Here is a 15,576-nt window from a genome sequence, read left to right as displayed (position 1 = left end):
AGTGATTGAATGGCAAAAATTTGAGGGAAATATATTGTTCAAAAAAGTGGGGCCAAACTTGAGATAAGCTCAACATGAAGAAATCCAAAGTCACTCGGAGGTCTTCTTAATAGAGTAGTTCTTAGAAAACTTTTCCAATATCTCGTGACAGATTCTCCTAGAATTCTCTCTCGAGTTTATGATATGACATGAATAAGATATATTAGATATCTTGTTAATTTGTCTATAATTGTGCGACTGCTGATACTATCGTCTTGTCTCGTTATCATTACATCGGTTGATTGTCGGTGAGACGAGACGACAACGTCTATGGTCAGTAATCGTGCGATTATGGAAGAAGGGAGAGAGAAGAGAGGCGAAAGCTGGACAACGATATTATTTATAAATTTGTATTTTAGGCAAACATATTTTAATCTTTTCTTCTACCCCCATTTTACAAGTCTTGTGAAGTTTTTTTTGCCCTGCAGTACAACTCTCTCTGTACCCATATCATATTCCTCTTCTCTGTACTCATATCATTTTCCAGGAAAGAAGGAAGAAAATTTTATTATCTTCCGAGAAAAAGAAACAGAAAACACAACACATCAGCTAGCAGCCATGAAAGATCTGGCTTTTACAAACGCCGCCTTCAAACAAACCCTAAACCTAACCAGATCCAACCTGACATCCTGTTGCTTGAGGTACATCTCGACCACTTCACTTGTCCACCCTCCTTTCTTCTTCCTCCACCCTTCTGCATCCTTCACCACCATGGCCATCTCCTCATCCTTCTCATACTTCTCCGCCAAGCTGCTCTCCTCCGCTCCAATCCTGTACTCCATGTACTCCATCTTCATCTCCTTTGCTAGCTTCCCGAAACACCTCTCCGCCAGCATCTCCGCCCCGATCGGCACCACCTGCACCACCACCGCCGCCGCCGGCACCATCATTAGGAGATGGATTAGCCCCGCCCCGAATACCCCCACCAACACTTGGCTTCCACTCAACAGCATGTAACTTTCTCTCATCGACGTCGAGTACTTGGGGTTAAACTCTACCACCTCAAAGCCCTCATCCTCTGCCACTTCCTTCACGTGGGCGAGGTTCAGAACCTCCCTCCCCACGGCGTCGTGCCGCCCAAGGAACACCAACCGCGGCCGATTGTTCAACCCGGATAGATTCTGATCCGCGTCATGCTGGTACCCATAGGCTTTTTGTAGTAATTCGTGGAAATGGATAATGGAGTTGGGGATTGGGTTTTCTAGGTCGACGCCGATGAGGCCGACGGCGGCGGAGGAGAAGCAGTGGGTGGCGGATTCGGTGTCGAGGTTTATGATCGGGCGATTGGTGAGAGTTCGGATCAGATCCGCGTACTTCCGAGTCCACCAGTTGTGGACGTTGGATATTACGAGGACGGGATCCCCGCCGGAGCCGGAGAAGATGGAGTTGAGGGTGACGGACAGTGGGATGAATTCGTCGGTGAAGTCGCTAAGGAAGTCCCCTGTGTAGCCGCCGATGCTGAACACCAAGGCGGAGGCATTGTGCCTCACCCTACACGGAGGCGGTGTGGTCGGCCGGCCGCCGGAGCCGGAGCCGGAGCCAAGAGTGACTTCTTTGACGTGGGACATTCTGTAAATATCCCATTTTCGCGGATAAGGCCGGATTTTTTCCACCTGGGCCGTTGGGCTGGTTGGGCCCATAAAATAAATATTAGGCCCATTGGGGTCCAATAAAGTTGGGCCGTTGATCCAACAGATATCATAACTTTTGTGCGACCGGTTGCATTCGATTGGGCCGGCGGCCTGATGTTGGTTTGACGCCGCCGGAATAGTTGCTCCTCCTACCACAATTGTCCTGATAATTCAGTTAGATTAACGAAAATGCCATTCTTCCAACTAATTGGGAAGCCAAATAAAAATGATTTCCAGATAAATTCAAAAAACCATAAAAATCAATTTGGTTTATTCAATTTCAGTATTTTTATTTTATAATTGAAAAGATAAAAATTCTAATTTTTATTTTCTGGCTTTGACATAGAAAACTATAAATGCCAAAATTATCTCGATAGAAAAGGGTAATTTATCAAAAATAAAATTCTAAATTTTTAATTACCTTTTCTTAATTTTAGATTCCATAAAAATAAAATTAAAGTTGGATGTTATATTTTTGGTAAAATTAAAAGCTCGGCCTGAAATAAAAATTAAAAATTAAAGTTAAAACACTACTACTAATAAATTTAAAATAATATAATTTTTTTTATTGTATATAAAAAAAAAAAAGATCAAGTAAGCCCTAAATCGAAAATAAAAAAACATAAAATTATTGGAGAAACCTTCTTGACAGAGTAGTTCTCGAGAGACTCTTTTGGAGACATTTCTTAGAAGCCTCTCCCAAATATCTCTTGGGAAGACTCTCTCGAGTGTTTAAGAATCTCTTTTGAGTTCGTGGTATAATACGATCAAAATACATAAAAAAAAAAGAAGATGTTATAAATGGATATATATATATATATATAAAGATAGATAGAGAGAGAGAGAGAGAGAGAGAGAGAGAGAGAGAGATGGGTACCTTGAGGATCTGTGGGTGGGATTGGCTTAGAAAGCTTCATCTGAGAAGCAATATTCATGAACATCAACACCACAACCAACACTGCAGCCACTGCTACTGCGCTTGAAATGCTCCAATATCTCTTCATCTTCCCAACCTGCTGCTGCAGCATCATGCATTGCTTCTAGGGTTTATGTTTCTATCTCTTTTTAGGGTTACAGTACCATTGCATAAAATTGATCACTCCTTCGATCCTTTGAAATTAGGAGCTGCAGTTAATGCAGCTTTAAATCTTATTAATGTTTCAGTTTCTTTGGAGATGAGTTTTCTATAGCCCATACATTTAATTAATGGCTAGGTCTAAATAAAGTTATATTTGTGTGGGAATATATAAATAAAATTATATATATAAAGAATGTTAATACAAAATAATAATACTTATGTGGTAAGCACGATTAAATTTTTTAAAATATAAAAAATATCCCCATATTTCAATGTTTTTGGATCTTGCTTTTCCAAAAATGGAAGGCCATGAAATATCCAGGTGCTTAAGAAATTGAGGCTTAGTTTGGCAAAGTGGTTTGACCACTTATAAGCTGTATTAATAGCTTATAAATTATTAAAAAAAAGTTGACAAAGAGTGTTTGGATATATTAAATAGCGTATATGCTGGGTAGCTTAAACGCTACTCCAACAGCGTTTGAAGAAAGCTACATGGGGTTAAGTTTTGCAAAAACTATATACTTTAAAAGCTGAGTTGATCGATTCATTTACGGATTTACCCTCATAGATTTTTCCTATTTCCAACCCATACCCCCATCTTCTTTATCCTCTGTAACGCCATTCCTCTCGTCGCCAGACCTTCTTCGACAGCCACAGTTGCATCGTTTCCTACAATCTCCCTTGCCGTCACCCTAGTTGTCCTCGTCACTCGTTGTCTAGCACCCCAGCCGTCGCTGTCATCGTCGCCCCAGCTTATCGTCCGTTATCCATCGCCCCGCCCTGTCGTCCTACGCCTCCGTGCCCTTCATCGCCGCCTCCTCTTACGATCATTGTCGCCCCCATCTGCCAATTCTGTTGCCTCCATTGTTCGTTCACTGTATGTGTATATATATATATAACATATATATTATAAATATTAATGTACGTTATATTAATATATTTAATTTTTTGTACTAAAATTTAATATATTTTTTTAATTTTATTATTATTATTATTGAACAGTATGTCTATTTTAGTCTTTTTGTCAAATTCTAATAACTTATCAGTTTTTACAAACCAAACACATAAATATTCACTCACAACTTAAAAGTATATCTACCCGAACATGTTATCAGCTTAAACGCTACCCAATTTAAATGCTATCAACTACTTAAACGCTACCCAACTAAACGCTGCTAAAAAAAAGTTTAGCGAAACTAGCCCTGAATAACCTAGATGCCAAGTTTTTCAAACGTTAAAGAACTTAGTCGTTTTTTCAATGTGTTTTTCTCTTTCTCCTTTCTTCGTCTTTCTCACATTTTCTTTTTGTCATCAAAACTAAGTTGCTAGGGTTTGTTCACTAAACTCTAGCAATGGAATGGGGCTTAATTCAATGACCAATTGGTGGCCAACCATTGCTGGCCATCATCGTTTTTTTTTTCTCTTGATTAAGTGGTAGAGTTAAAGATGAGAGAGAGAAGAGAGATGTGAGAGAAAATTGTAGGGTGAAATCTAATTATTTTATCTTGATTTTTAATATTGGTTCTCAAAATAGAGGGACCCTTATTTTGCTTAACATCGGGGTGTATGCGTAATTTAGTGTTATTGTTCATTTAAATAACAATTTTTTGTATAAAAATTTTGTAAAATTATATTATGTATTCTTTTTAGTGAGAAATAAAAAACATGTTCTATTTTTTCAAAGAACAAATTAAAACAAGTTAGAACATTATTATTCAATTTCAAAAGCAATAGATCTAATGCCCAACTTTGCTCGATTACACAAATTATATTGGTTGTCGACGAAAGAATATCTCGTTGTGGTCAATCAAACTAATCCTTTGGAGGAAAAGTTTTTCACTAGCTCACGTTTTGGTTGATCATAATAGAACATAATATTAGTCGACCAAACTTTAGAAAATTATAATAAAATTTTAAGATTTCTTTTTGAAACTTGTTTTTGTTATAATTAATTTAAAAAATTAATAAAAATATCTTATTTTATACAAAAAAGAACAAAATATTAATTATTATTGTACTTATTATTTAGACTATTATTAGAAGTGGGCAAATGACCTTTATTAAATTATGTTTTCTTAAATTAGGAGTCCATCATAAAGCAAATGTAAAAATATTTTTCATATTTATTTGGTGCTTAGATAATAAAAAATAACTAAGATATATAAAAGAAAAAAGAAAATAAAGAAACCCTAATTTTGTATATACAAGTTCTCTGTTGAATCATAATTAATATTTTCATAAAAAAAAGGAAACTATATAACATATGTTGTGCCCTACGATCAACCTGCTGCAACAAACCCTAACCCTAACCCTAATTTTGCATGACACGTGTCGCCTTGTGGTAGGCCGCCTTCAAGTATTGCCTGAACTTGAGCATATTCAGCTTGAGGTTTTGCTGCCTCAAATACACTTCCATTATGGCATCGTACCATCCCCCAGCTTGCAGAGCCTTTGGATCCTTCACAATCACGTCGTCTTCTCCATATCTATCCACCAGGCTGCTCTCTTCCACCCCAACTCTGTATTCCATGTACTCAAACCCCATGTCCCTGGCCATCCTCCCGAAGCAGAGCTCTGCCACCTCCTCCAGCCCTACCCCCACCACCTGCACCATCACCGACCTGGGCGGCAGGAACAACGCGTAAGTCAACGCCGCGCCGTGGACGCCCACCATGGCGTGGCTCGATCTAAGTAGCTCACAAGCTTCGCTCAGTGGCGTGCTTTGTCTCGGCTCGAATTCGATCACCTCGAAGCCCTCCTCCTCCGCTGCGGTTTTCAACTCGGCTTGGTTCATTATCACGCGCCCGACGCCTCCGGTTCTCTTCACAAGCACTAGCCGCGGTCTCCGGGCGGTGGAGTTGGTTGTGGCCGCGAGGCAGTAGGTTTTCTGGAGTGTTTTATGTAAGTGTTGGGTGGTTTTGTGGGTGAGGAGTTGGCTTGAGTCTATTGTCATGAATCCATGCGATATCAGGCCGACAGTGGCCGCCGGGAAACAGTGGGTAGAGGTGTCGTTGCCGAGGAGGATGACTGGATGTTTACTGAAGCTTCGGAACAGATCTTGGTACTTTCGGACCCACCAGTCCTGGGAATCGGCTATGACGAGGACAACGTCAGCGTCGTCGACAAGGGAGGCAATGGAGTTGAGGGTGATGAAGAGCGGGATGAAGCCATCAATGAAGGCATGGAAGAAATTCCAGGTATATCCGCCGACGCTGAACACAACGGCCGGAGCGTCGTGTTGGGTGGCGCATGGCGGGCCAGATGAGGCAGAGGTGAGCGTGATTTCTTGGATTCGAGCCATGGTTTGGCTCGAGTTCTTCTGGGGGTAAGGCCGAACCCTTTCAACAACATGGTGGGTGGAGTTGAATAAACCCAACCCACCCACGGCGGCATAAAAGGTGGACATGGTTGAGTCTAACACGGTGGGGCCGTTAATGGAGCATAAATCATAGTTTTGATGAGACCGGTCACAGACGATTGGGCTACTCGAGGTCGACGACGACGGCGAGTAGTCATTGACACCATCTCGGGGTCCAGATCCTGCATGCACCCAACAATACTAATGCTTGAACAAAGTCGTACCTTATATGGTCTATACATATTGTTGAAGTCTAGTACATATCTAGTAGCATACCTTGATGGGTTGAGGTTGAAATGGCTGCAAGTAGGGTAGAGATTGTGGAGAGCTTGATCTGAGACAAGAGGTAAATTGAGAAGAAAATGGTGAAAGTTGCCACCATCCATGAATCCCATTTCTTCATGCTTCTATGAGAGAGAGAGAGAGAGAGAGAGAGAGAGAGAGAGAGAGAGAGATGCCATCTAGCCCTATTTAATAGTGCTTAATGCATTTCAGTTACTTCATTTAAACTTATAACTAAATACAGGTCTGTCTTATAGATTAATGAAAATATTTAAAAACTGAAAATAACATAGCCAAATACATATTTTTGCCCATATGATTTTACATTTTTTTCGTATGACCACCCGACCATTTTGCTATTTTGATTATACCCCTAAATTATACATTTTTGAGTCAATTGCATACTTCTGTTAGAGCATGCAATACACGAGCATTGAAATGCCCATATTATCCCTCACACACATGCAAACGACCACTACTCTGCCATAGCTTCTTCTTTCAATGGTTAGCGACGAGGCATGGGAGGTGGTCGGTGAAAAGTATAGAGGATCGAGGAAAATGTGTGATAGAGATGGTGGCTGACAATGAGATTGGGTGGGTTGTGTGGCAGGACAAGAAGCAATTGGCGATGAGACATGGGAGGTGGCGAACAACAAGTATAGAGGATGGAGGAGAAGGTGCAAGCCAATAGGTATGACGAAAGGTGCAGAGGTTGTCGTCAATCGGGAAAGGTGGAAGTGAAGATGCGAAGGCTTCAGCGGTGGCAAAATGTGTAGAAGCCATTGTCGACGATGGCAGGAGACAAAGAGGCAAAGACGTCGACGATGTGGCAAAAGGTATGGAGGTTGATAGTTGTAAAAGACAAAACACTGATGCCTTTACTTCTTCACCTTTTATTGTCGGTGATGATAACCTCTTCACATTTCACTAACTACCGACGCCTTTGCCTCTTCACCTTTCACCACCATTGACGATGGCTTCCACACATTTCGCCATACTGCCAATGCTTTCGCCTCTTTACCTTCTGCCATTGTCAACGCCTTTACCTTTTCACCTTCCACCTTCCTTAATCGACAACGACCTCTACATCTTCCACCAGAACCGTTGATTTGCACCTTTTCTTCCATCCTTTGCACTTGTCGTTGCCACATTCCCAGCCTCGTTGTTGGTTACTTCTTATCCTGCCATATTGCCTACACAGCCTCGTTGCCAACTACCATCTCTACCACATCTTCTCTTTTATCATATGTACTTGTCTTCGATCATCTCTTATGTCTCATTGTTGACCATTAAAGAAAGAAACTGTGGCAAAGATAATGGTTGTTTGCATACGTGTAAAGGGCAATTGGGGCATTTCAATGTGCGTGTGTTGTACGTTCTGATTGAGGTGTGCAATTGACTTAAAAATGTATAGCCTATGAGTGTAATTGAAATAATGAAAACTTCATATAATTATATAAAAAAAAGTGAAAATACATAACTAAAAATATGTATTTGGCCAAAATGACATAAAAACAACATATAATAATGCACGAGACAATGTGCATTCATATCTCCTAGGGAGTGGCCTTGGAACATTCATTAATATTATTCTTAAATGTATGCTCTTTCATTTATATCTATTATTGAAAGAAACTTTCATTAAATCACATTAAAATTATTAAATTATATTAAAATAATTTAAATAAGTAGTTATGTCATTTCAATGAATGCAAATTATTGTTAAAGATTAAATATAAGGGACAAAATGCGACTTAATTAAGCTACAATATTATAAAATAATAAAACTCTAAGAAATAAAATATTAATTCATATTCGTTTCAATTTTATCATTAATTTACTTTAAAATTATTTTAAAAATAAAATATCAATTTAGTCCCCCCACTTTTCGTTATTTGTCATTTAGCCCTTATTTTTTTTATTGTGGTTAAAATATACCTTTATATTTTATAAATTGATCCGTTTGGCCAAATCTATATTTTTTGACCTTGTGCTTTCACGTTTTTTTTTTTTTGTGTGTGTGTGTGACTACTAAATTTTTTTATTATTTTAATTATACCCTTCAATTTATGTAGGTCCAGTCTAGTTAAAGTTGGTAAGTTTAAACTATGATTGGACAAAAGGAATGTGCTAAATAGTCTGGCATCCTAGCCACTTTGCATGATAGGCTGATGAGATATGGTTTCATACCCAAACTATCCAAGAGGTGATGGACCCGACCCATCTTATTGTGGGTGCAATTGCATATCTTGGTCGACCTAGGTGCCACCTTATGATTCTTTAGCCTGTGTAATAGTTTAATTGTTGTCGCAATATAATAATATCAGTAACTCAATGGTCTGAACCACTTCTAGTTCAACAACAAATTTTCTCATCCAAACGGTCTCTTTTACAGAATCGCATGCAACAACGTATTTAGCTAATAAATACATATTTGGCTAATAAATACGTATTTGGCTAATAAGATGGTACTTGTATTGGATATTTATAATTATCTAGATAAGGTGGGTATAGTTGCATGTCTTGCACCGATGCATAATAGTCATCTAGATAATAAATATTCACTGTTTCGTGTGACCCACCTTATAGGATACCTAGAGGCATCTCCACCCAAAGTGGGTGCAATTGCATGTCTTGCATTTTCATAGGCTATCGTTGATTGATATGCAAAGTGGGGATAGCCTAGCCCCCTTGGAAATAGCCCATTTTTGGGCGGACCCAAAAATATTTGATTCAGCAAAGTGGCTGATTATCCCTCATTCCCAATTGTGTTTTAAAAAAGTTTTAAAAATCTTCTTTCCTCTTACATAGATCCACCAAGTGTTAGTGTTATCTTTCAGAGGCATCATTCCAAGCTTGCCCAGCCTTGTCCTCGACTTCTCAAACCTGATCCTTGAGGACTTTGGAAGACTCTATGGCATCACGATAAGCATTCTTTCTCTTTCACCTCACATCCACCATTCGGACCATAATAGGAGATATCCTAATCTACAACCTCAGGCTCGAACCAATTTAACACAACTTAGGGACAATTAAGATCCTAACCAAGGGCAACATTCACCTAGTTGGCCTTGAACAAGGCTAGTACGCTTAGGGCCTTTACCTCTTAGTTCTTTGCGATTTGAGCCTCTCGAGATTTGTGCCAAACACATCTAAAAAATGACCATCCTGTGGGTCAAGTCCTCAACGGTATTGGATGTCGTAGCTAGGTCCTTGAGAGCTTTGCCTCGCGTTCTCGGAGTTGGTGCGAGCATGATCACTTGAGCTTGTAAACTCTAAAGGCGTCATTAGAGCTCAATAGCCTTGAAATTCACTAAGATGACCTTGATCTAAGCTTGACCTCCTGGAGTGCCACCTTATTTGGATATGCAGTTTGTGCATTCATTAATTATTAGTTGCTAGACCTACATCTTTATACCTGTGGTGATAGTTCACAGGATGAAAATCACTACTCTAGTGGAATATAGGTGAGTACCCAATCAGTTCTGTAGATGAAGCAAGGTAATCAACAAAACCTTGGAATTGAGAAAGGATGTACGTATCAGGGGAGAGACAATGGAGTCACCAAGTGTAGGGGAGTACAATGTCCTTGACAGGCATTCTTGAGAAGTGCAACACATGGGTGTGTAGCAATCCTCGTGATGGGAATTGGGAGTTTGAGAAACTACTAGGATATTTTTGTGTTGACGAGAACATTGGAAATGAGTTTCAAGGCATTTGTACGTTTACAAGAATCCTAGTATAATCATTTAAGGCATCTATATATTTACAAGAATCCTAGCAAAGTCAAGGATTTAACGAAAATGGGGAGCTGGATAGGCAACTAATCTTCTTCAAGGACCAAGGTTATATAGTTGAAGCTTGGTAGTATAAGATGGGTCTTGAAAATAGGCAAATTGGTGGTGTATCATTATCACTTGAGTTTTGACATTCATTTGGGAAATTGTTGAATGTTGATTAACGGAGTAATTAAGTGAATATTTAAACTGAAGATAGCAGGAATTTCCATGTGCATTCTGGACTGTAGTTTTAGTTCAAACCATCAAACTGCCCCATGACACAAAAGTGGGGTTGTTCCACTTCCACATGATGAGCATGGATTTTCTCTTGAAATGCAGAACTGGCACCAATTTGAGTCTCCAAGTGGCTAGTAATAGAGAAAAGAGAGAGAGAGAGAATGAAAGGAAGAGGAATCAGTCATTAATTAATTACTATTGAGGGAGGGTTTTAACTCAAAAATATTTATGCAAAAACCCCCAACCGCAATATAGCTAATTCCCATATTTTCATAACTAACTCGTCGATTCTACAACTCGAAATATCTTTCATTGTTAATATTAAGATTCGTCTTCTTAATCTAATGGTTTAAAGCAAAATAATAATAAATGTTGGATTATTATGAAGTTTCAACAATGTTGTTTTGCAGGGGATAAGATGGTCTTTTGGCAACTATAAGTGGCTGCCCAAAACGACAGTATTTTGGGCCCATAATTTGGAGAGCCAAAACGACAACCACTCCCTGCCGTTTTATCAAGGCGTGTTTTATCCTTTTGTCATTTAGTCTACTTCTATTCCGATCGTCGATGCTACCTTTATACTATCGAATCCTCACCACTGCTTTTCTCTATTTATCTTCTATAGTGCCTTGAGATCAATAGACGCACAACCTCCGATTTGTGTTGCCTTTTAAGGTTTGCTTTCATTCTCTGCAAATATTTTGCTTTCTATATAGTTTGATATATATGTAATTTTGAGGTATTTTTGATTAGAGAGTTGTTTATTTGTATAATGAGTATTTGAGAGTAAGGTTTGTACATTGAAACTGTAATTATCTCTTCTAATAATGCGGTGAACTTTTTTTACCGGAGCTCAACATGAACATAATTCTCATTAACGAGTGAACCACAGTAAAAATTCTATGTTGATTCTTGCATTTCTTTTTATTTCTGTTTCATGCAAGTCTTATTGTTTGTTCTGCGAGGTTCTATTTTTTGGGTTCTGTTTATGTGTTTTTGCCGAGTTTTGTCTCGACCCAACAATAAAGGAATAATATAAAAAAAAGAAATTTCTTTGATTATGGCTTAACTGACTTAAAAAAACAGACTCCCTTTATATAGACAGAAGAACTGTTCTCCACTTTCTATCTTGGTCAGATGTTAAATACTAGGAACACAGAAAAAATGGAGAACCTCTACAGCTCTACTCTTCACAAAGTTCGTTTGCCGTATAAAGTTTTTCCGTTAGTAAGAAGATTTCACAGAATTTGCCGAATAGCAGCTTTAAAATCATCATAAAATCTCTCTTCTGAGAACCTGCTTGCTCGTCGCCTTGCAGCCACAGCCATCTTTAGTCTCTCATTTTCTGGCATCCTTAAAATTTCTAGGATGGCTTCTGCGTACTCTTCCACAGTTTGAGCAAGAAATCCAGTTCTCTGTCCATCTTCTTCTAACACGATGTCCATCTTTGGCCCGGCAGACCTATGAGCTGCAAAACGAGCAAACCTTATAAGCCAGCCAGATCCATGAAATAGAAACAAGAACCGCGAGTTGCCAACAGAAAGTATCTTTAATTTGAAAAACCAGTTAGTTCCCTGACCAATTGGTATGGCACCGGCGGCCATGTACTCCACAACACTTATGCCAAAGTGTTCATCAATCATGGCATGGATCCCTGCAACAGCACCTCCCAAAAGTCTCACCAAGTCCCTGTAGTACAAAGAGAAAGTTCAAGACAACACAGATCAATGAGAAAGTTAATCCACCCAGAGGAACATATAAGAAAGGACAATGCCTTTTTTTGCCTCCAAAATTGGCCCAAACAAGGCAAGGGGTAAGATTGGAATTCATCCCCCTGGCGGCCAACTGTTTCAGCCAACTTGGGTGGCAAAACAATCACTATTCTATAAGAATATCTTACACCAAGGTGCAAGTGTCCACATGTCGCCTAATGCATAAACCACATAATATTTATGGACTCTAGTTCTACCAAACTTTGCTCAAGTTTCAAAGCCAACCAACTCTACCGACCATGATCAATTCCATTAAAAATGTAAGAGCATTAGTTGACATTCTTAAGAACTATAAGGAGAAGTCCCTCCAAGTATATCAACATAAGTAAGAAACTCAATAAGATCACCATTAATATATATGAATCCCAAGTCAACCAAATTTGGTTGTTTCTACCCAGCCAATCAAACTCCCCAATATTAAAATATTAAATGGCAGTAGGGAATATTTTTGTCCTCTCACCATAAAGCAATAACATTAATTTGCTCAGCTGCAGCCAATTGACATTCTCAGAGGTTGCAGGCCACCATACAGTGCCTTCAAGATTGATGGGTTCTACTTTCCAAAGCCACTAAATTATCCAGGAGAACACTGAGAGTAACTCATCTAGATTTTCCAAAAGCAAGTGCAACCAAACCCACACAATACGTTGCGGGACAAGCAAGGAAATTTCTTGGAACATGTTATTCTAAGGTTTAGGATTTAGAAAATAGAGAAAACCATATATTTGTTTTAGATATTTCATTTCCTTCTTTGTTTATTTCTTTCCCAAGTAGTTTTAGGAATATTATATTTCCATTATAGTTATGATATGATTTGGTCTTTTATGTCTCCTAATTAGGGAGGGTTTATGGTCAATATAAACCCCTTAGAGATGTATTGTTAAGCAGACTTTAATTATTGAATTTGAATATTGAGAATTGATTTGAGTAATCGGGATTAATCTTGAGCTTTTGTTTCAGGTTCTACATCAATTGGTGTCAAAGCCAAAAATCCTGAATCATTTTTCAACGATTTTCTAAAATTTTCAGGAAAATTTTAGAAAAATAACATTTTTCTCAACCCACAATCCATCGTTTCATAGCAGCTCCAGCACAATCCTCACCCTCAGTTTCAGCAATCAGAGAATCCAACATCAGTTGCCAATTATCATCCTCAAAACATCTCCAACACAGCAATTCACCATTAGAAGACTCAAGACTATAAGCAGCCTTTGGTGAACAAGCACGCCAGGAACCAGAAATCTCACCAAGCATGTTGGAAACCAGAGCCGATGACATTGGAAGCCTTATCCAACTTGCTCACTGCCATCATACCTCACCAATGGTGCAGTTTGGACCATCATAGCCGTTCAACAGTCTCACCACAAAATCTCGCTAGAGTTAATGTCTACCGAAGTTTAAGTTCCCTCGCTGGAAGCTCTCACCTGCGCTCAACAACCTTCATCGAAGCTCCTGACGACGTCAGCGCACACAGTTGATACCTCTGCCAGGGTCCGAAATTGCAACCATTGTCAACCATCATCGTTGGGCATTCGCTGCCTGCTCACTAGCCTTCCCACCTGATTGCTGAAACCCACCAGCCAGAACCCAATTTGAAGACCCATTACCCATCTGGTTTTACCAATACTCATTTTATCTTTGACCCAAGCCCTAGTTTGAAGACCCAATTTTGCCTACCTGACCCATACTCAGTCTGCTTACCTAACCCAGCAATACAGATACCCAGACCCCAATCTTAAGACCTAATCCAGAGAACCCAACTTCCTTTTGCCGCAAGCCATATTCCATTAAGCCAACCATTATCCATTCAATTTTGCTTTGTTAAAGGTACTTCACTTTGAAGCTTGATTGATATTTATTTATTGGGTATATTTAAGTAACTTTCTTTTAGGTCCATTTAATTTTTTTCATAGCCGCTCAGAAAGAGAGAGAGAGCTCCACAACCCCCCCCCCCCCCCCCCCCCCAAAAAAAAAAAGACCAGAAAAAAGAATCTTGTACCCTATTTGTTGCATCTCGAGCATTATTTTTTCGTCATTGATATTGTCACTTAATTTAAATTTCATAGCTCTATTTTTGTGCATTATAGTAGATTTATGGTTTGCAATGGAGTTGCAATCTGAGTAATTTAGCATCCCTTATTTTTTGCCCTTCCTAATATCACTTGTCTGATTTCTCATGGCTCCCAACAAACAAGAACAAACTTCCTCCATTACACCTGTTGATCTCCAATCATTGCACAATTCCACAAAAGCCCTCGAAACCAGACTATACAATCTCAAGGGTCCTTTGGGTATGGTGCAAAAATTTATTGAACAAATGGCACAAGTCCTCAAAAAACTAGGTAGGCAGAAGATAGGAGATGACTTGGTGCAGTCCTCCCATTCCAGAGAGTTTATGCATGGTCATCCTCTTCATACTTTTGGAACACCTAGCTTCAAATAGGATGCCTCCTTTAGAACCTAGCCCCATAAGAGAGATACCCGTCATTTGGATTACCATCAGGAAGCACCTAGGTATAACCAAAGGCATCCAACTTTTGAAGAACCCATAGGTAGCAGCCCTAGGATCACTGCACACCACGATAGGATTCCAAATAGGGAATATAAGGAATTACCTCCTCCCTATAGGTATAGACTAGAAGACCAAAGGGGCATTACTAAGAAAGCCAAAGTGGATGTTTAGGAGTATGATGGCAAGTTGGATCCAAATATGTTATCTGGTTGGATGATATGGAAGATCACTTCACATGGTATGGCATGACTAACATTAAGAGGTTTTGTTTTGCTGAGATGAAATTGATTGGTTTTGCAAAGAAATATTAAAAAAATGTTCAAACGTAATTTTGAGAGATTGGGTGAGCCTCCAATCACCCAATGGGGCGTCAATGTCATGGAGCAAAAGTAAAGTTCAAAGAGAAGTATTCGCCTACCTTCCACGAGAGTTAGTTACAACAACAATTGCTCAATCTAAAACAATTAACTTTGAGTGTAACTGATTACCTAGCTCCATTTGAAAAATCTTCTCATCAGGTCTGACTTAAATGAGGATCCCTTCTCACAATATAAAGGTTCATGAATGGGTTGAGTTTAGACATCTAGAGAAAGATCATGTTGCATTCCCCAGAGACTTTAGAGGAGGCATATCATAAGGCATTGGTGATATAAAAAAATCTTAAGGTCCGTCAAGCTCGTCACATGCCTACAAAAACCTTTAAATCTCATCCATCTAGGTCCTTCCCTTAACCTCCTCCAAGAGATAACAATGTCAATAAGGCAATCCCTAATTCAGTTCCTTAGGATAGCATTGCTAGGAATATAAATTTTTCCTCCAATAATTCCAATTCTAGTACTTAGTGCTTTATGCCCTCATAACCCTTCCATTCAATCCCATCATTGTCAC

At 39.2% G+C, this 15,576-nt stretch overlaps 3 protein-coding genes across 3 annotated transcripts in view; all 3 read right to left on the bottom strand.

The window, feature by feature from the left end:
• Nucleotides 1-584: 584 nt before the first annotated feature.
• Nucleotides 585-2,701, bottom strand: LOC127806357 (alpha-1,3-arabinosyltransferase XAT3-like). The gene is made up of 2 exons (XM_052343587.1): nucleotides 2,548-2,701; nucleotides 585-1,819 (listed from the first exon to the last, which is right to left on the bottom strand). Exons 1-2 carry the CDS (start codon nucleotides 2,699-2,701, stop codon nucleotides 585-587), a joined length of 1,389 nt encoding a protein of 462 aa, XP_052199547.1.
• Nucleotides 2,702-5,059: 2,358 nt separating this feature from the next.
• LOC127806356 (xylan glycosyltransferase MUCI21-like) lies at nucleotides 5,060-7,515 on the bottom strand. The gene is made up of 3 exons (XM_052343585.1): nucleotides 7,324-7,515; nucleotides 6,383-6,440; nucleotides 5,060-6,288 (listed from the first exon to the last, which is right to left on the bottom strand). The coding sequence occupies exons 1-3, from the start codon at nucleotides 7,513-7,515 to the stop codon at nucleotides 5,060-5,062; spliced, it is 1,479 nt and encodes a 492-aa protein (XP_052199545.1).
• A 3,925-nt stretch (nucleotides 7,516-11,440) lies between these two features.
• The window catches only part of LOC127806517 (GDP-Man:Man(3)GlcNAc(2)-PP-Dol alpha-1,2-mannosyltransferase), a 28,310-nt gene continuing 24,174 nt past the window's right edge, over nucleotides 11,441-15,576 (bottom strand). The window contains exons 6-7 of the mRNA XM_052343868.1: nucleotides 11,984-12,093; nucleotides 11,441-11,872 (exon numbers count right to left, since the gene is read on the bottom strand). Of these exons, the coding sequence (XP_052199828.1) occupies nucleotides 11,643-11,872; nucleotides 11,984-12,093 (340 nt within the window). The 3' untranslated portion in view covers nucleotides 11,441-11,642. The remainder of the gene's footprint in view (nucleotides 11,873-11,983; nucleotides 12,094-15,576) is intronic.

Source organism: Diospyros lotus, chromosome 7 (assembly GCF_014633365.1).
Source record: "Diospyros lotus cultivar Yz01 chromosome 7, ASM1463336v1, whole genome shotgun sequence".
In the NCBI taxonomy this organism is placed as follows: domain Eukaryota; kingdom Viridiplantae; phylum Streptophyta; class Magnoliopsida; order Ericales; family Ebenaceae; genus Diospyros; species Diospyros lotus.
Note: the sequence above shows the minus strand (reverse complement) of the source record. Positions and strands in the feature narration are given on the sequence as shown.

Excerpts from the sequence above, each read along its gene's own strand:
- LOC127806356 (XM_052343585.1), bottom strand. The coding sequence starts at position 7,515 with ATGGAAGAAAAGGTGCAAATCAACGGTTCTGGTGGAAGATGTAGAGGT. Across the intron at positions 6,441-7,323 it reads GTGAAGAGGCAAAGGCGTCG|ATCAAGCTCTCCACAATCTC; the intron begins GTAGTTAGTGAA and ends CTCTTGTCTCAG. Across the intron at positions 6,289-6,382 it reads TTCAACCTCAACCCATCAAG|GATCTGGACCCCGAGATGGT; the intron begins GTATGCTACTAG and ends GGGTGCATGCAG.
- LOC127806357 (XM_052343587.1), bottom strand. The coding sequence starts at position 2,701 with ATGATGCTGCAGCAGCAGGTTGGGAAGATGAAGAGATATTGGAGCATT. Across the intron at positions 1,820-2,547 it reads CCCACCCACAGATCCTCAAG|GAGGAGCAACTATTCCGGCG; the intron begins GTACCCATCTCT and ends CAATTGTGGTAG.